Genomic DNA, 20,526 nt, shown 5'->3' with positions numbered 1-20,526 from the left:
ATAGTGCACACACACATGTACATATAGATAAATATGTGGATAAATATGAAAAATATGTGAATATGCATCCCTGCAGCCAGAGGAGTTGGGAACATGGGGTAATGTTTCCATGGAGGGCATCATTCCCTGTCAGGCTGAGGGAAGCGTGCAGGATCCCAGCCCTTCCATGGGGCTTGCTGCTCTTCTTGCTGTGCTTGTCCTCACCTCCCTGCTGGAAAGGTGACCCACACAGAGTGAAGGGCCTGCTGTCCTGCCCTGCCCTTTCCTGTGAGGGTTATGGGCTAAGGTGAAGGCCAGAGGGGTTTCACAGGCTGAGAGATTTGGGGTTGCTCATCCTGGAGAAGAGGAGGCTCCACTGAGACTTTAGGACTCCTTCCAGTACCTAAAGGAGCTCATAAAGAGCTGGAGAGAGAAACTGGGAGTGACAGGACAAGGCTGAATGGCTTTAAGCTAACAGAGGGCAGAGTTAAATTAGATATTAGGAAGAAATTCTTTCCTGTGAGAATGCTGAGGCACTGGAAAAGGCTGTCCAGAGAAGCTGTGGCTGCCTCATCCCTGGAAATGTTCAAGGACAGGTTGCACAGAGCTTTGAGCCACCTGGTCCAGATGTCCCTATCCATGGCAAGAGGGACTGAAATGAGATGATCTTTAAAGTCCCTTCCAACCCAAATAATTCTATGTTTCTGTCCTAAGTCCTCCAAACCAGTAAGTTCCTGGGACAACTGTCACCCCCCCTGCTGGAAAGGTGACCCACAGACAGTGAAAGAACTGGAGAGAGAAACTGGGAGGGATCCTGGAGAAGAGAAGGCTCCACTGAGACTTTAGAATTTCTTCCAGTACCTAAAGGGGCTAATAAAGAGCTGGACAGAGAAACTGGGAGTGACAGGACAAGGCCAAATGGCTTTAAGCTGACAGAGGGCAGGGTTAAATTAGATATTAGGAAGAAATTCTTCCCTGTGAGGGTGCTCAGGCACTGGAACCAGTTGCCCAGAGAAGCTGTGGCTGCCTCATCCCTGGAAATGTTCAAGGACAAGTTGGACCAGGCTTGGAGCAACCTGGTCCAGTGGAAGGTGTCCCTATCCACAGCAAGAGGGACTGGAATGAGATGACCTTTAAAGTCCCTTCCAACCCAAATAATTCCATGTTTCTGTGACAAGTCCTCCAAAGCAGTAAGTTCCCAGTACAACTGCCAGTAACGCGGTGCTTGTTAAGAGGTGGGGACTTGTGATATTTTTTGCTAAACTAGTAAAGCTTAAATGAAGGGAATTCTATCCTTCGTTGCTATATCCCTGAAGGACAGAGAGGGGGCTGGAGAGAACCTTCAGGGAAGGCAGAGGGCAGGATTGCATTGACCCCAAAGGATGCTGGATGTGCTCCCTGAAGCCGTGGCTGCTGCGATGCCTCGTTGCTGCAGGGGAGCAGAGCTGCTGCAGGAGAAAAGAGGTCACCTGGAAGTTGATTTTTTTTCCCTTTCTCTTTCTTTTGCATTTTTTTCACCAGAGCTTTATAAATAACAGACAAAACCCCTGGGGAAAAACCTCCCAACCAGCTGCCTGTTGCAAATACTCCAGGAAATGGGAGGTGGCAGGGGAAGAGGGAAGGAAGGCTAAATTTGGTGGCTTTTATTTTTAACAAGGGCTATTTCAATTGGCTTTAAACCCATGTAAAAAAAAAAAAAAAATTAAAAAATAGAGCCATGGCAAACTTTTGCCAGCACCAGAGGGGCCTGTGGAGCCGAGCACTCACTCTGGCCAACATGGCACAGACGTGGGGTCTGTCCCAGCCCTTGCTCCGGGACTTGACAGCTCAGACACTGCCAAGGCCATCCCAGGGACGGGGAGATCAGCGACAGAGATGAGGAGATATATTTCAAGGCCTTGCAAAGCCAAGAGAGGCTCAAAACTTTCCAAAACAACCAAAGGAGGCATCTGCGAGTCCTCGCTTTTCTGCAGGACTGCTGTACTTGGGTCCCTGGTGCATCACACTGAAGCTGCAGTTAATGAACCCAAACAGCCAAGCAGAAAGCAAATCCTTTCTCTTATTTTGCTTTTTAAAAAAATTCTGTGACAACTGTTTCCCTCCTGACTGGCCCTTGCTAAATCGTAAAAGAATAAAGAATTTATTCCCAATGTTTGCAGCACCTGAAGTCGAGGCGTATAAAATGACTTGGCATCATCCCTCTGACGTTCCCCTGGCACTCTCTGGAGGGCAAAGGTGTTAACCTTGGTGTCCTGGCTGCATGCCAGGGTAAGTAATTACATTTGGCCTCTATAAATTAGCCCATGCTCACAGCCAGGGAGCTGCAGCGTCATTTCCTCCTGGCTGTGCCATGCCTGACACGCTCCACCTGGGCACTGGGTGCATCTCAGTGGAGGACAGGCACGGGGAGCAACGTGGGTTTGCTGGTGCTAATGCTCCCTTAGACTGCTCTGAGGTCACAGGTCTGGCTCTCGATGTTCCTGTGCTCAGAGAGTGCAAGCAAAACTTATGGTAAAATCAGGACCCCCAAGGCAGGAAATGATTGGCATCTGACTCCAAGGCTTTGGAATGCTGAACATTTTATTAAAACTTATTTAAGCTTTATTAAAACTATATTATATTACATTATACTGCTATTTCTATACTACATCATACTTACTTCTAACTAACTACTGAAAAACTCGTGGCTGTCTGCCGACAGTCCTGACACACACACGTGGATCCAACTGGTCAATGGATCAAAATCACCAGAATTCTATCAAGCAATCCCTTCAGGTAAAAAATCTTCCAACACATTCCACATGTTACAAACACAGGAGCAGCAAATGAGGTAAGAATTGTTTCTTTTCTCTGCTTCTCTCTCAGCTTCTCTCTGTTCAGAGGGCATGTGAATACCACATCCCCACCCCAACAGGGTGACCTGAGAAATCGCCACCAGTCAGCTGAACCTCAGTGGCTGCCTCTCGGCTGGCAGCTAAAATTAGCTGAAATGGCACGAAGAGAATTGCTGAAACCTCCAGGAAAGTGATTTAAGGCGAGGCACGTGACGGTGCATTTGTCACGGGCCGCAGCACGCACGGGCTGCTGGCACGGCGCAGGTGATGTGAGGGTGATGGTCAGCCCCCAAGGCTGGGCTGCAGCTCTGTGTTGGATTGCCTGCTCCACCTGTGACCTCGTCCCACTGCTCCCCAGCACTGACTCAGCTTAACCCCTGCAGCTTTAGGGGTCTTCAGCTGGTGTCTGGTTATAGCTTTGGAGTGGAGTTTGGAGTGCAGTTAATTGTGACCGTGTTCAGAGGGGTTCTTGGATGAGGGAAGAGATGAGAATGTTGACTCCATGTTTCAGAAGGCTTGATTTATTATTTTATGATATATATGACATTAAAACTATACTAAAATAATAGAAGAAAAGGTTTCATCAGAAGGCTAGCTAAGAATAGAATAGGAAAGAATGATAACAAAGCTTTGTGTCTTGGACAGAGTCCGAGCCAGCTGGGCTGTGATTGGCCATTAATTAGAAACAACCACATGAGACCAATCCCAGATGCACCTGTTGCATTCCACAGCAGCAGATAACCATTGGTTACATTTTGTTCCTGAGGCCTCTCAGCTTCTCAGGAGGATAAAATCCTAAGGAAAGGATTTTCCATAAAAGATGTCTGCGACAGTTAATTTTTTTTTTTCCCCTAGAATGAACTAAGTTGGAAAAGACCTCTTGAGATCACCAAGTCCAACCTATGACCAAACAGCTCCTCATCAGCTAAACCATGGCACTGTGTGCCACAACCAGTCTTTTTATAAACACATCCAGGGAGGGTGACTCCACCACCTCCCTGGGCAGAGGACACCTAATTTAAGGTTAGGTAAAATGTGTTGGTCAGCTGTGTGCATTTCCCACTGTAGACACCAAGAGAACCCTGTCCAGTCTGGGCTGAGATGGAGAGTGCCTTCATGGAGGAGATGATAAAGCAAACAGGGCTGGAAGGTCTAAGCAGGAGGAGATGTGGTGCCATGTTCCAGACTCATCATCATCCCTTTCAAAGGTTGTCTGCTTGGTCTTTAATTTCTGTGGAACTGCTGGATTCTGCACCAGGGATGGGGCAACGCTGGATGTAGGGGAAGACTGAGGAGTGAGATGCTGGAAACCAGTCCTGCAGGGAGAGACCTGGAGGTCCTGGTCCATGGGAAGTTGAATGTGAGTGCCCTGGCAGCCAGGAGGGACATCCTTGTCCTGGGGGGCATCAGACAAAGCACTGCAGGCTGGGCCAGGCAGGGGATTGTCCTGCTCTGCTCTGCTCTGGCATGGCCTCACCTTGCATATTCAGTGGCACAATATATGAAAGATATTAATCTGTTAGAGAGCATCCAGAGGAGGGCAGGGAAGATGGTGAAGAGCCTTGAGGGGAAGCTGTATGAGGAGTGGCTGAGGGCACTTGGTCTGTTCAGCTGGAGAAGAGGAGGCTGAAGGGAGGCCTTATCACAGTCTACAACATCCCTGTGAAGGGAAGAGGAGGGGCAGGCACTGATCTCTTCTCTGGAGTGACCAGTGACAGGACCTGAGGAAATGGCCTGAGGTTGTGCCAGGAGAGGTTTGAGTTCAATATTAGAAAAAGTTTTTTCATTCACAGGGTGGTTGGGCACTGGAAGGGGCTCCCCAGGGAAGTGGTCACAGCACCAAGGCTGACAAAGCTCAAGAAACATTTGGACAATACTCTTGAGGATGGTCCAGGAGTTGCACTCAATCCTTGTGGGTGCCTTCCAATGCAGGATATTCCATGATTCTGTGTTCCCTGTTCTCCCCTGGATGCAGCTGCCCCAGCATGGGTGCCCTTTCCAGGCTGGCAGCACAGGCTGTGGCTCCCCTGGTTGCCCACAGTGGAGCAGTTCCACCTTTGCATGGCTGTTCTGTGTGTGGGAAAGGATTTCAAGAAACAATTGACCAAATGAAACCTCCGTAATGCTTCTAAATACTCAAACACATTAGACATGCCTGCCCAGCTCAGAGATAAATTAGAGCTATTATCACTAGAGCCCAGACAAACAAACTGAGGGCTCTCTCCAAACAAGCCATTCACTCAAGAGACTGGATTTACAAGGGTCATGGAAGCAGCATGAGCTGCAGGCACCTGCTTTCTGCAGAAACCTCTTTAAATTGGCCATATTGACTGGTGCAGAAGGAGGGGAGAGAGCACACCTCTGCCCTTTGGGATGTGGGGAGTCACCTCCAAGCAGGGGCTATGCTGCTGGGATGTACTAACTGGCATTTTGCTGTCTTCAGTCAAAGCTGGAAGTCAGAGATGCATTTTGCTTTTCTCCTGTGTGATGGTTGGGAGATAGAAGTGTGCAGGAGCACATCAGGGATGCCAAGGCCATTTTGCTTTGCCCTTGGATTTTTGTGTCTGTTTCCAAGGAGGGATGGGGAGCCAAGCTGGTGATGAGGTGGCATTGAGAGAGAGGTCAGTTCAAATCAGCACCTTGGGCATCAAGGAGACTGCCTGAAAGGGTAAATGGAAGCCACAGTGTGCATTTTGGGCTGGGGTTTGCATGGCAGCGACAGGAAAGGAGCAGATGCAGGGACAAAAAGGGGTGAAGAAAGAGATAATTATTCTGCTAGCTGGCAGTGATGGGCAGGCAGTGCCCTGGAGCAGGGTGGCCAGCACGGCTTGCCACGGTGGCCAGCAGCACCACGCTGGGGCCGAGCGTGACCGAGGCCGTGACTCGGAGCCCGGCCCATGCAGGGTGTCTGGAGAAGGGCCACGCTCCCTGCAGGGTTTCAGGGCTTGGCTGGGCCCCCAAACCAACCTGGGGGAGCCTGGAGAAGCCAGGCAGGGGGAGAGGCCGGGCTGTGAGTGCAGCACCTCACCCACCCGCCCCGCAGCTCCGGCAGCCACCCACGGAGGATGGGATGCAGGGTGGCATTCTCTTCTCAGGGATGCTCTTGAACACAAAAAACTTGTTCCTCCACCAGAGTGGTGCTTTTTTGGAAGACATCCAGTCCCCATGCACGACCTCTGACTGATGATGAATTTGCCATTTCCCTTGGTAACTGGAGCTCCTGATTAACTATCCTCCCTGCTCAAAATTGTCTTTTCTTTCCCATGCAAGGTTCCCTCGCTCAGAGTTGTCAAGTCTCACTATTTATTTTGGCTTTTGCTGCTTACTGTGCCTTTTACCTGTGAGCCTAACGAACATGCCAATCTCAGCTATTTTCACTCTGTGGGTATCTGGGATCAAGTCACGACGAAGATTTTCTTTGACTGCTGAGCAGACAGAGCCCTTTCAGTCTTTTGCAGGGTTGAGCACAGGCAGAGCAGAAGCTGTGCTTGCCACTGCCTTGAGCATCTCCCAGTGCGTGGGATTTTATTTAAAGTCCCAGCCTCTGGACTTGCACCATTACAAGGACCTTCCTTTTTTTCTCTTTTTTTTTTTCTTTTTGTCTTTTTTATTTTTCCAGAATCCTGAAAATGCAACCTAAAAGACAAACAGAAATAATAATAATAATAATAATAATAATAATAATAATAATAATAATTTGGGGAATTTTTTTTGTTTTAAAGGCATCAAGGAGTTCTGTGTGGTTTTTGTTTATTGTGAGCAGAAGAGGGAGTAGATGCTGGCTTGGTGACTAATTTGCAAAGATGCAAACTTGCTGAGAAGACACCATGGGGCTCAGGGGTGTCTCCTTCTATCCTGTGGGGCTCCTGCAGGCAAGGCAAACACTGACCTGAAATTCCCACAGCTCTTCTACCTGCACAGTACCCAGGGTAGGTTTAGTTAATGTGGGTGGCTTGTATGGCCTTGACAGCTCTGAATTTCCAACCTTCATCATCTGCAGGTTCTTCTGTGTTGCTGGGCAGGCTGAAAGGCACAAGTGGCCTCAGCATCAGTGTCGTGCACATGGAGAGAGATGGAGTTTATTTTCTGGCTTCCTTTGAGGGTCAGAGGTGCACTGCACTGTGTCAGCCTCTCTCAGCTGAGCTAATGTGCTTCAGTAATCCCATGGATTCAGCTTGCTTTGTCCTCCACTGTGTTTGGCACCCTCCCCATGTCTCCTGGTACAAACCAGGAATGTTTCACACTGAAACAGCAAGATGTCTTGTCTAAAAATATTGAAATTATGTCTTCCCCCTAAATTCATTCTTCTCTTTATACTTCTTCAAAGGAAAGAAATTTGTGAAGCTGGATCCAGAGCAATAGTAGCTTTGGTGGCTGAACCAAGCTGGTTTTTGGTTGATTTAAAGCAAGTCCTCCTAATTGCAGCCTGGCCCTCTTAAATTTCTTCAGCCCTTGCAGTAAAGAGCTACTTCATTCACCATTTCCAAACTTCAGGATTTGGGTGCCATTATCTGTCATTTCTGCTTCTAAAAGGACTCTTGGAGTTTGGGAGCATTCTCCAACCCCTCTGTAGATTTTGTTATGTGTTATCCCTTCCATAAAAGAATCAGGGTGGTGGTCAGGCCCTGAAATGTTTGACTATGTACTGAATGAAACAAAAGCTGCAGCAAAGAAGGTTTGTTGATATCTTAGAGCCTGGAAAAAAAAAAAAAAAGGGAAGGATGTGTGTGTCCATATGTTCCACGTGTACAGGTTCATGTTTTCTAGGAGGTGAAGGAAAACCCTGTTTGTAGCCTGTGGTTATTGTATTTGCTTCAAGCTTATCACTTGAGGCCTAAATGAGGGTGTCAATAAAATATTCCATGGTGGGCATGTAAGACAGCAGTGACTTGTGTTTTATGAAATGACCCAAGGAGCAGAGAGGAGATGGGTTGTGCCCATCTGGCACGCCTTGATGAGGTATAGAGAGGCTGCTTTGCCCTCATTTTCATAAAGGAATGCTTGAAGATGCCCAGCTCTGCTCCTGTCCTGGTACCCAGGTGCTAAAGACACTGGTAGGGGCTTAGCTCCTTGGAAAATTATCTTGCTTATTTATATGATGGCAAGGGAGAAATTTGTGTTTAGAGGCCAGTGAATTAATGAATTACAACACAAAGAATCAGACTTGTGTTCATTATTTTCTGTAAAACAAACACAGCCTTGACTTTCATTTACTGCAGAAGCGTTTGAGAGGTTATCCAAGCAGAGATCAGAGCTCCAGCCCTGTGAGGAGGAGTCCGTGCCTCAGGCAGGAGACAGACAGACAGACAGACAGCATAAGGCAAACAGAAGCAGTGACTGGTGTTCGAGCACATTTAAAAGAGCCGAGGACCAGGGCCGGGAACCCCAGGCCATGGAACCACCCTCCTTCCTCCCACAGCAATGCTCCTGCCATTGACCAAGACACGCTCGCTCATGTGTTGCCCCCGGAGTCAGCGGCTGGAAAGCACTTTATGAGGCAGCAGAAACACAATGGGCTATTATTTTTAGGCTAGAGCCATTCACACATTTTCTCCGCAAAACGGGTACCCTCCCTCTTTGTTGTGTTTGGTTGTTTGTGCTTGCCTAATATTCCCTGCCCACCCAGCATCTAACAAAATGAGATGCTGGTCTTGTCTGGGGAGGTAAAACAGTGCAAATTACCCTCATCTGGAAACCCTTTGGGTCTGAACCTGAGCTCTGCACTTCTGCTGCAGCTCGGTGTCCAGAGCAGTGGAGCTAATGACCTGATGCTGCAGGGAACTTTGGACACACACTGCAGCTCCTTCTCCCAGAAATGCTCTCCTCAATGGATTAGAAGAGGCTTCCCTGGCAAACTGGGAAGGAGTCCAAGCTGGGGAGCTGGTGTGATAGGAACTGACAGGGCTGGAAATTTGATTTCTGACTCTTTGTGCGTGTATTTCTCGTGAAAGGAGAGGGAGAGGGAGCCGGGGTACTTTGAATCCTGCAATCATTAAAACCAATTCCACTTTTCCTGCCCCTGCCCACCTCCTGATATGTGTGTGAAACAATCTTTACAGCTACACAGCCATCAGATGGTATCGACCCTGCGGTGGAAATTGCTATTGACTGCTGCTGGTGCTGCTCTCTGCACTTCCGTGGCTTTTAAAGCGACACTCTTCAGGTGATTTCACTTTGCACTTGATACAGCCCGAGAAGCACTGCCTGAAACGGGCTGGGGAGAGCCTGTGGGGGATTTGTGTGTGCAACAAACACCGGCACCACCCCTTGGCCACAGGAAGGGTGTTCGAGCAGGTGGGAAGAGATGCTCCTGCAGAAGCACTTGTCTAATGGGAAGATTCAGAAATTTGATTTCTTTTTTTGCTTTAGTCCATCATGAAAGGATTCCTGTGTCCCACAACAGTTGTTTTCTGCTTCAATGCTAACACGAAGCCAAGACCATTCTTCTACCCCTGTGAAGGATCCATCTAGTTCTACATCAGCTGAGGACTAGATTCACTGATTTCTTGTTTTAAGGGCCACCTCTGATTCCATATTACAAATTCTCTCTCATCTGCTCTGGGTTCCAACAAAAAAAAAAAAAAGTTGGAAATAATAATTTTTACCTTTGATGCACGTGTTCTGTGCAGCCTCCTCTCTCTCTCTCACAGAGCTCTGCCTTTGCTCCCTGACTTCAGCCACACAGCACTGCCCAGGAGCAGCAGCTGGCCAGATGTGTCCAGTGCGTGTGTGCAAGGGGTTCCCTTTCTTGTTATCTGCAACAGTGGCTGCCTAAAGCTTCCGAGCCAGCCCCTTAGCTTGAATGCAAATAACCAGTGCTATTAGCTCTGAGCACTCCCTGACAGCCTTGATTTCAGGTCACAAGACTGGCAGGCTGCTGAGGTGTCAGGAGACGTGCCTGGCATTTCCCCACTCTCCAGCCAAGGCCCTAGGAGCTGCTCTCACTGCTGTACACTGAGCCTTGATGTTCACGTGGGGAGTGTGGCTCTTCTCAGCCTGCCTCTGCCTCAGCTGAATGGGAGGAAGAGGTGGGAGTATAAAGGGCTGGATGTTGAGAGCATTCCTTGGTGGGACAGTTTGTATTCCCAGCCCCAAGCACTGAGCAGGCTGGGAAGGGAGATGGGGTTGGCTGGAATTCAGCAGAGCTCAGGGATTTGCTGTAGAGGCAGTAAAAGGCCTCTAGGAGGGATTTAACATGCCAAACACTGCCCTGCATGCCTGGGGAGAAAGTACGGGACACTTGGGTTGAGCACATGGCCCTTTGTCACCTTGATTTTTTAAGATTTTCTAAGCCTTCTGATGTTTACATTCTTGTAATGAACTTTCTCACACATTTTCTGTAAAGAACTCATTGTTTTGCATTCTTTTATAGAGGAAGAGAAATTTGACAGACTGTTAGTTTGTCCAGTATCATTGGAGAGGTGGCACTGTCACCCTCCAACCCACTGTCACTTTTGGAAAACTATAAATATTGGAGTCAGATAATAAACTTCCCTTTTTTCTTCACCTTAAGAGCAGTGGTGTGCGCTTGTGTTCTTTTGTGTCCTGTAGTGACAGCCCTTTGCTGCTTTTGGATCTGCTGCTCGCCCCTGGGATGGCCACAGGTCACAGCTGTGACAGGGACTGATGATGGCCTTTGCCTGTCTCATGGCAGGTTGGATCTCCCAGCACACTGCTCCCATTTCTCTCCTCCCACCCCTTCCCATCCAGCTCCTGGAAGCCTGGTACTGCCTCTTCCATGGAAACAGTGGAGACCTGGGGTGACTCTTCTCCTCCCTGCTCCTCCTTGGACTCTGTCACTGTCTTTCTCTCTGTCCTGATTAATGTATTGCTCCAGACCCAGACTATCCAACCAGGGAAAGAACACTTAGCTGGGAGAAGGGGCTGGGCAGCCTGGAACAAAGGAGTTGTTTCAGCTCTTTTATTTGAGGCCAGGGCAATGTGAGCCAAGTGGGATCTTCCCAGCCTGGACCTTGAAATCCAGGTCTTCTGTGAATTAAATTGGGATTTCTAAAAATTAGAAAGCCAGGTTTTTACTGTGAGTTAAATTGGTGCTGCTTCAAATGAGATTTATTAATTTACATCCTTTGAGGACCTTCCCCAGTATGAAACTGGGGGAAAAGCAGCATGTTAGAGTTGCCAGTAGCTTTTTGATTGTTATGTGTCCTTTTGTCTTCCCCATTGCCAGAACCACAATGCCACCTTTGTTTTTCCAGCCCTCTGTCCCTGTCCCTTGGACACCTTGACTTTTGTACTTGCTGAATTGAGGCTGGGAAGGCTGAAGCTGCTGCTAAATAGGCCAGTGTGGGAGGCTGAGGGCTCATTCCAGAGCAGTGTCCAACAGCTCCACCTCCTTTGGTTCAACAGGACCTCCTTCCAAAGCCACAATCCCAGTGAATTTGCCTTTCCATTCTCAGGGCTGAGGCTTTCTCTGCCCAGCAGAGCTGATGGGGCTGCTGTGCCACTCCTGGAAGGTGAGTGTGGGTGGCTTTGGGCTCACTGCAAGATGTGAACAGTGTTTGCTCTGCAGGCTTTGCTCAGCTCCAGAGGCGGTGACAACCTGTCCCTTTCTGGCTTCCCCCCTGGAGAACAGTGCCTAGGAAGGGCAAGCTGCTCCCCCAGCCCAGCTTCCAGCTCCACATGTCCCACAGTAACCAGGTGCTGCTGGAGTGTACGTGTGTCCTTATCAAACAAGCAGCCTTTGATAGTTTCTCTTTCTTCCGGGCTTAACCTGCCTAAGTCTTTTTGGGGTGAGATACGATATGTGACTTGACAGCAATTCGAGGTGAGATTTTTTCCTCCTGGGAAAGCATGGCAAGAAATTAAGCTTTGCAGGTTTTCTGCCCAGTCGACCAAGCAAAGAAAAGTCCTTGGTGAACTTGGGCTGGGTCTGGGGACAGGAGAGCTACTGCTGTGATTTGTGGTTATTCTCTCCGCAGCACTGCCTCCGTAGTCACAAGTGAGAGGCAAGTGGTTTTGACACCTCTTTATGACCTGGGAGCCACAGGGAAGTAGTGGTGACTTGTGTTCTGGAAAGACAAGGTCATTGACAAGGCTGGTGCAAGCAGCTTTGGGTCGTCTGACCATGCTAGAATCCAAATATTTTCAATTCATGGGAATTAAAGTGAACATCCTACTTTTAGGCTGCTGGGTATTCCAAAGTGGGTGCTTCCCAAGGTGGTGTGCAGTACAGGGATAATACAGGGAAAGCTGTTGATAAAAGCAATAGTGAAAATGGATGTCTGGTTTGAAGCCTATCTGTCCTACAACCTTCAGGGCCTGCCAGGGGACGTGTTTCCTGGGCTGTGAAAAACCAATATGGGACACAATCATATATCAGTGATTATATCGATCACTGTCTCAGGCCCGTTCAGTCCAAGGACAGCAGCACCTTTTGGAGGAGGTGTTGCTCCTACTCCTCCTCTGGGAGTCTGGGGAGGATGTGGAATGTGTGGCTGGTGTGTGAGGGGAGGTGACTCTCCTTTAGGGAATGCTGGGTCCATACTCAAACCAATTAGTGGAATGGAGCTGAGCAAAGTACAGGAGGGACCTGACTGATAATAAGCAAAATGCTCAAATATGGGAAATTGGGGAAGAAGCCAAATGAAAATGAAATGAAAGGCTAAGGTCCAACTACAGCAGTTGTGCAAAAAGGATGGGACAGCTGATAATAGGAAAGCCTGCAGGAACAATGGGTCAACCCCCCAGGAGAGAGGCTGAAGGAGTCTGTGAACAAGCCAAGCAGGGGCGGGGGGAGGTTTATGGAAAAGCATTTCAGCAAATTGGAGCTGTTGGCTTGCTTACCCCCATGGAGAGCTGTCTCTCACTGTGACCTCTTTGCTCAGTTCTCTGTGCTGATGGCCAGCTTGAGAGGAGCACAGTGTAGTAGGGCCCTGACTCAGGGAGCAGCAAGGGGCTCCTTGGCAGACCTTTGCATGGGAGGACACTCCTCACCAACTGTGGTGCTGCAGACAGGCCAAAGGTGTTGGTTCTATCCCTCAGCCCAGGGCTGGTGAGAACTGTCTTTGGAGACAGCCTCAGACACCCCTTTTATGAAGGTAATCCCAGAAACCTGTGGCTGAGCCTCTTCAACAGCAGCCTGGGAAATCCATGGAAAACTCAAGAGAGGAAACCCTAACTTCTGTCTGCAGATGAACTCCATAAAGACCATTTGAAGGGAGATGATGGTGTGGTGGAAAATATATCTCCAAAACCATGAGTCTGCATCTGAGATGCAAAAAAAGTAATTCTGGTTAGCTCTAGCTCACATGGGGCAGCAGGGATTTCTTTTACAGACACTGTGCTCAAGGCAATTCCATGAGACCTTGGAGTGAGAGAACCTTGGCTCTTGCTGGTGGTTCCCAGGGGTGAGGCCTTAATTTCTCTTGTCTCTCCATGTCCCTGTCTGCACAAGAAGTCTGGGGATAAACCTCCTCAGTAAATCACCTGGAAAGAGAGCCCATCCTGCTGCTGGTGAAGAGGTCTGGAGGTCTCATTAGGAGGCTTGACTTGTGGGAGCTCATGGAGAAGCTGTGGAATACAGTCATGTGTTCATACCTCTAATGTGGCTTTTTCTCTTTTTTTAAGCACTGCACAAATGTGAGACTCTCTAGATAAAAGTGAATTTAACAGCTATTTGTATCCTTTGAGGAACATCAGTACTGGTTGAAAGAGGGTAAAAGACCTTTTTTGTTGAGTCTGGAATGGACCTGCTTTTATTGGAGGACTCTATGACTGCTTTTGTTGCTATTTCCACTGACAGCTTTTACCTGACTTGTTTTCAAAACCCTTCTTGGAGGCTTTATTTTTTCTGTCTTGAAAAACTGCATTTTGTTGCTGAAATTCGAGTTTGGGGTCTGGAAAAATGTCCAAAATTATTTTGCAGATGGCTTGCTGTGATATAGAAGTCCCAGAAATGGGAGATTCTGTGGGGGAAGTCACCTGTTTATTTCCAGGAGGGTAGACAATTTATTTTAAACAATGCCATTTTCTTTTCAATTATAGACATTTTTGTGGGAAAAAATTGCAGCAGTCTCTAAGAAGGAGCACGTGACCACAATTAAAGGATGTGCTGTGCTGTATCAGGAGGTAGTATTTAAACCAGGGAAAGTCTGAATATTGGCTATAACTCATTGTAATTATACCATCTATTTCAAACATGTAAATATGTTTGGTAGCACTTACATGTTTATGTCAGCTATTGGGAAAAGACGTTTTTCTTTTTGGTAAACTTCGGGTGGTAGGAATTTTGTTACTTGTATTTGAATAAGTAACAAACAATTTATACACCACAAATTTTTGGGTGAATAGAATTTGTTCCCCTATCCTATAGTTTTAGGATTTTACCTGTAGTCACTTTATTTATGAAAATTTCATGAATAGGTAATATTAATAAGCAATGTATTAATTAAGATATGTATTTCTTAATAGAACAGACCATGACCATGGCAGAGTTGGTGTGACACACAGGTTGAAGGTGAGGCTGGGAATGGAATGAGTGGGAATATATTCCTGGCTCTTCCCATCTTTACTGGGATCAGTGGTATTTAGCTCATTTTGAAAGGGCTTTGAGATCCCCAGGTTGAGATCCCTCCAGAAGACCTACAGTCTAACACACAAACCCTGCAACAACCTGAAGGCTGATTTAACCTGGCACCTGGAGTGAAGCTGTGTCTCTGCTCAAATTGATGAGAAAACTCCCTTTGCTGCTGGGGACTGGGATCCTTCACCAGGGGAAATCATTCTGAGCCTATTTCCCATCCCTTTGACATTTTCTGTCTTATCAAAAGCCAGAGGAGTAAGGAAGAAGGTTAATGACTAAATTGACAAATAAACAGTCAGTTCAAAGCAACAAGACATTTCCAGGAAAATTTTAGAATTTCCTCTGGAAACCAATGAGGAATGTAAACACTGCCACACTTCAATATAAAGGGGACCATCTTTATGGCACTCATTGTGTTACAGGGACATAGAACACTCATTGTGCTACAGGGACTATTTCTGGGAAACAGAAAGGGCTTTGGGTTTTCCATGGAAAATTTTCTGTTAGAGGAAAATTGCAGACGAGAAAAAAATTAATTTGGTCATGGTGAACGAAGAAGGGCACGGCCAAAGCAGTGTCTTGGTTAGAGCCTCTCTGATGGTGTGAGGCATGATCTGTGCACTGGCTGGCTCTGGGAGGTCAAGTTTGGGGCAGCAAAGCAAAGGAGTCTCTCTTCAGCAAAAAGGAAATGTTTAAGGAGTCCCAGGCCAGGAAATTGCTTCTCATCCCAGTGGCTTCATGAGTGTTGAGCGATGGTGACAGTGGGATGCTTCCCTCACGCTCGGAGAACGAGAGAGAGCGTTTGGCCTTCATTTCCAAGGGCTCCACTCTGCCACAGTAATGGTGCATTAACAACAGCTTGATTTTCATTTAATAAATAATAGGAATTACACTGTGAGGCGGCCAAGATTTTAAACAAGAGGCTCCCATTAATATTTTCTGCAGGAATCTGTGATAAACCAAAGATAGCTGGACGTACTCGGGGGGAGTGGGGACGCCAGACTTGGACGCTGTCCATCTGCTACGCCATTGAAACAAAACCACTTTATAATAACCACAGAGGAGAGGAAGCGAGGCAGCTTGGCACATACACTTACACTATGTGTGGTGGAAATGTTTATTCTTTATTTCAGAAAGATTTAGTGGGTGTAGAGATAATAGAGCATAGTGCTCACTTGTGTCTTGGGGAAGGAGGGGTGATGGTGTTTGGGTTTTAAGGGAGTCCAGTGTCAGCTCCCATGGGGAATATTTTTGGTAATACCTATTGCAATCTCATGCACTTGGAAGGCAGGAGGAGACAGAGGAATGAAATGTGCTTTTCAGGAGAGGTGTTGTAAAGGCCCCAGGATTAGTTATCTCTGACAGGAAGGATTTTACAGACTCCAGCAGACAGCAGAGGCAGAATCCTGGCCATTTCTGCACTGGCACATAGATCCTCCAAGGTCCTGTGCTGGGATGCTTCCCTTGGAGCAGCTTGAAGGGTCTCCTGGCTCCTGCTTTCTCCAGCCTGATGTGCTGAGGCATCACACTGTGACTCAGAAAATAGGGAAGGATCTTCAAAACAAGAGTCAGGAGGGTCAACAGGCCACTGCAGCCTGTAGTCCCCAACGTCAGTGTCATCGCGCTCCCTTTCCCGCCGTGCATGCTCAGCTCTGCTGCACTGCCTGTCCTTGGAGCCACTCAAAATCAAACCCAAAAGACCCTGGGCTGACCTGTGGGGGTGGGAGAGACCCTGCCAGGGTTTGAGACAGCAAATGTCTAGACTTGGTATGTGAGCAAGCAAGTGGAGGGATGACTAAGTGTCTGAAAGTTTGGACCTTTGGAGAGGAGTCCCTTGGCTCTTCGTTTCTTGGATACAGTTCTGCTTCCTGTAGAGCGATGGAGATGATAATATTTTTTTCTCCCTTTTTTAAAATTTTTTTTCCCCTTTTCAGAAAAGTAAAAAACATCCAGATATGTCTTGGGCGAGAAAGCAGAAACCTTTGAAAAATTTTGGCAAATCAAGACACATGAAGAATGTGTTGAGTGAAACATTTCAGAGCGACAAAAATCAAAACATCTCACTGCGCCTTCAACTGCTTTAAAACATTTTAATGGTTCGAAAGGAAATTTCAAAATGAAAAGTCATGTTTTGCTTAAAACACTAGAAAGTGTTTCATTAAAAAGGAAGAGTGGAAGCAAAACAATTGCCTTATATATTTTTTTTCTCACCAATGAACCTGATGGGTCTTTCCCCAACTGATGGTGAAGTCAGGAGCTGGGACTAGACACATCTTCCATTGTGTTACAAGGTGCCTGGAGCTGGCAGCCTTGGATCTGAGAAAGGGACAATGTGATGAAGCCATTTGCCATGCAAGAAATTCTTGAATCACTATAACTGTTTTATTTATTCATTTTTAAATGCAAATTTGCAGGCCTGCCCAGTCCTAGGGCCATGCCTGCTAATCAGCTGGTGCCTACAGAGATCTTTCCAGACACAGGACAGACTCAGATGCTAGAAAATGAAGAAAGGGGCTGAGGAAGTCCCTCCTTGCCAGAGTGCTGTGACATGTAGGTTGGAATGGTGGTCTTGGTGGCCTTGGGATCTCTGCTGGGTGTTGCTGTGCTGTTTGGGCAGTTCAGGGGCCATCAAGTGTGGGATGTGGCACCGCTGGCCTGTGTAATATGCTTGGACAGGCTCTGCACTGGGAGAGAGAGACAATCAGAAGCAGTCCTAAATTGAAAGGGACCACAGTGGCTCATCCAATCCAAGGTTTAGAGAGAAACAGCACCATGAAGATGTGCTGGTGGCTGAGATGAAAGATCTCCCTGGGGCCACAGTGGCCAGGGAACCCTGCTCGTTCCTGGGAGATTTGGGGACAGCGTGGGGAGTCAGCCAGCCGGATGGCAGAGGGGCAGTGGGGAGGCACAGAGACTGCCTGGGGGCACCAGGTGGCCGAGGGGATGGGGAAGGCCGACAGGAGGGGAGGAAGGCTCAGGGGAGGTGGGATGGCGGGCTAAGGGGAGGTAAGGAAGGAGAGGCTGGGAGGAGATGGAGAAGGCTGAGGGGAGGCAGAATGGCTGAGGGTAGGTGGGGGGCAGAGAGGAGCCGGAGCAGCAGCCGGGGGGCCGCGGTGCTCCCGAGGGGAGGCGGAAAGGCTGAGGCAGCGCTCGGAGGGGCGGGGAGCGCAGGCCGGGGCCCAGGCGGGGGCCGAGGGCCGGCGAGGGGCCCCACATCCCCGGCCCGGGCCGCCCCTTCCCCCTGCGGCGCCGCGCTCGCCCGGGCTCGGTCGCTTTAAGGCGCGGGCGGGGCGCGGCCCCGTCCCACCTCTGAACCCGGAGATTGACGGGCGGGCGCGCAGGGGGCGGCGCGGCCCGCGGGCCGTCCCTCCCGCCGCCGCCGCCGCCAATGGGGCCGGGGGGGCGGGCGGCGCCGCTGCCCCTTCCTCCCCCCGCCCCCGGGCTCCTCCGTGCCAGTTTGAGGAGTCCGGAGCCGAACAAAAGCAGGCGGCGAGGGCCGGAGCGGTGCGCGCAGGCCCGGCGCAGGGGGGGCCCAGCCAGCCCCGAACGCGGCCCCAGGGTGGGGGAAAGTTTGGAGCCCTCCCCCGGTGCGCGGGGGCTCCGCCGCGCTCCGGCCGCGGTAGCTCCGGCGCTGCCATCGCGGGCGGCCGCCCCGCCGCGGCCAGCGCTGCCGCCGCCGCCGCCTCCTCCCCGGGCGCAGCCCCTGGCCCCGGCCCGCCCGCTGCCTCCCCGGCGCGGGGCTGAGCTGCCCTGCTTTTGGAGTCGCCGCCGTTTCCCCTCCCTTCCCCGGAACCCCCCCCTTTCCCTCCCTCCTCCTTCCCTCCCTCCCTCCTCCCTCCTCCTCCTCCTCCTCCTCCAGCAGCCAAAGGGATTTTTTCCCCTTTCTTTTTTCTCTCTCTTTTTTTTTTTTCCTCTCTCCCCCCCCCCCCCCCCCCCCCTTTCATTTTTTCTCCTCCTCCTCTTCCTCCCCGCCGCGGAGCCGGGCGCCAGCGTGAAGGATAAATAAAAAGCGAAGAGGAAGAGGCTGGGGAGGAGGAGGAGGAGGAAGAAGGGGGGGGAGGAAAGAAGAAGAAGAAAGCGAGCAAGAAAAGAAAGCGAGGAGCCAGGCGGCCAGCCCAGCCGCGCCGCTCCCGGCAGCCAGGGCAGGAGGCGGCGGCGGAGCGGGGCCGGCGGCCGGCGATGGATGACCAGCCGCGGCTGATGCACACGCACAGCGGGGTGGGGATGCCGGGGCACCCGGGCCTGTCCCAGCACATGCAGGATGGACCAGGCGGGGCGGAGGGGGAGGCAGGCAGGAAGCAGGACATCGGAGACATCTTACAGCAGATCATGACCATCACGGACCAGAGTTTGGACGAGGCGCAGGCCAGGTGAGAGCGGCGGGGAGCGGAGGGGGGGCAGGTGCTGGGAAGTTTCCCCCGCGCCCCGGCCCGGCCTTTGTTGTCCGGCGGGGGGAGCGCGCCCGGCCGCGGGAGCATCGGGGGACGGGGGTGCTGCTGCTCCTGCTGCGGAGAAATGTGGCGAGGGAGGACGGGGGAAAGAAAGGGGACCGGTTAATACCCCCTCCTCCCCATTTATTATTTCCCCATCTTTCTCCCACCTCCCAACTTCGGGGCGGTTTCGAGGGGTCGCCGCGCCCGCAGCCTCCCCCTGCCTCCATCCACAAACTGGGCCTGGCTTTTCCCAGCCTTTTTGGGGTGGGGGGGTTTAACTGCGGAGGGTGGTCATGGTTGGGGCTCCGCTCCGGGCTCCTCAGAAAGAGCCACCAAGTGCTGCCCCGCTTCTAGGACTGCTAATAATGTTCTTTCTTAGGCCCCTGTAGTGGTGTTATTTTTTCAGCGCGTTTCTGCGCCTTGAAGATGCTCATAGAAGCTCTGCCTTTTTTCTTTTTTTCCCCCCCCTTAACTGCAGATGTATTTAAAAAGGAAAAAATAAGGCTGTAAGAGCCGGTGTCTGAATTGCCCTGAGCTTCGGAGAGTGCAAACCTAATGCGCACCTTCAAAGGCACTACCAAAAGTTCACCGAGGGGAGGAAAAAAAACCCCCTTCAATGAAGGAATTAGAACAAAAAAGTTGCCCTGAATTGCCTGGGTTACACTTGATATTTCTTCTGGGCTGCAAAGATGCTTGGTGTGTTGTCCTTCCTTCTGATATTTATGCCCCGAGTTGAAGCAGATTGCTAGAATACATTGTTCCTGGAAAAACGCACCGCACAGCCCCAAAACTCGCTGAAGAACTTGCAGAAGGATAAAAGTACCCCAAACCTCAGCGTCCATCCTCCCTTCCTCTACAGCTTCTCTAGACCTCCTCCTTATCAAAAATGCTTGTTGTAGGGTTGATCTTACTCATTTTCTTATGTTCTTGCAGGGGCAGATTAGCTGGGAGGAGGAGGAGGAGGAAATCATTCACTTTCGCCCCGGCCAGACCCGGGGCAGTGAGGGGCTCTTCCTTTGGAAAGTTGCAGGAATCGTGTGTGTTCCTGCCTGGATAATTTAGTGTAGTTAATCAAATCAATAAAACCAAAGCAGAACAGAGCTAGGAGAAGGCTTTATGGGTTTGCCTTGCTGGTCTATTTCAGCTGCTTCCTCACAGTGCATCTTTTTTTTAATTTTATTTTTTTTTTGTAAATTATTATTATTATTTTTAATTCTGAGCTGGCAAACATGCCGTATTTATCAATAACATTTGGCTTTGCATTTCCTCCTTCCCTCCTACTATTGCACGGTTGTTTTGCTGCCTCTTTTTTTTTGTATGTTTGTTTGTTTTTTCTTCTTTGGTTATTTTTTTTCTAAATTAAGTTTTTGGGAGATGCAAAGTGCCAGCATTATTTGTAAGAGGGCCCTTACAGCGTATGTACGTGATTTGCGTATACCCAAATGTCTGCGCCCATCTGGGTGTGCTGATAAGGGAGCCCTGTGGTTCTTCTGCAAGGGTATATACCTTTGAGAGACTTCATCAGATATATAAATCTTTTTAACATGTTGTGGGTGGTGGGGTAAGTAGTGTGAATGTTTGCCAGATGTTCACATCATCTTTCGCGTGTAATTTTGGTTGGTAAACAGAAATCCCCGTAACCGGCGCCGGATAGCAACAGCCCTGTGTGCAACTGAACCCTTGGCTAAATCACCCCATGGCTCAGGAGAAAAAAATTGAATCATGCTGTTTCTTTGCC

The 20,526-nt window shown here is 49.5% G+C and overlaps 1 protein-coding gene across 2 annotated transcripts in view; it reads left to right on the top strand.

Moving 5' to 3' along the window:
- Positions 1-18,265: 18,265 nt before the first annotated feature.
- Positions 18,266-20,526, top strand: part of PBX1 (PBX homeobox 1) — a 133,053-nt gene continuing 130,792 nt past the window's right edge. For both annotated transcript variants that reach the window (XM_071435804.1, XM_071435803.1), the window contains exon 1: positions 18,266-18,725. In XM_071435804.1, coding sequence (XP_071291905.1) covers positions 18,535-18,725 — 191 coding nt within the window. In that variant the 5' untranslated portion in view covers positions 18,266-18,534. The remainder of the gene's footprint in view (positions 18,726-20,526) is intronic.

Source organism: Agelaius tricolor, unplaced genomic scaffold (genome assembly GCF_023055355.1).
Source record: "Agelaius tricolor isolate 1412-34295 unplaced genomic scaffold, bAgeTri1.0.p SCAF_11, whole genome shotgun sequence".
Classification (NCBI taxonomy): Eukaryota; Metazoa; Chordata; class Aves; order Passeriformes; family Icteridae; genus Agelaius; species Agelaius tricolor.
The sequence above is the reverse complement of the archived record's forward strand: the minus strand, read 5'-3'. Positions and strand labels throughout refer to the sequence as shown.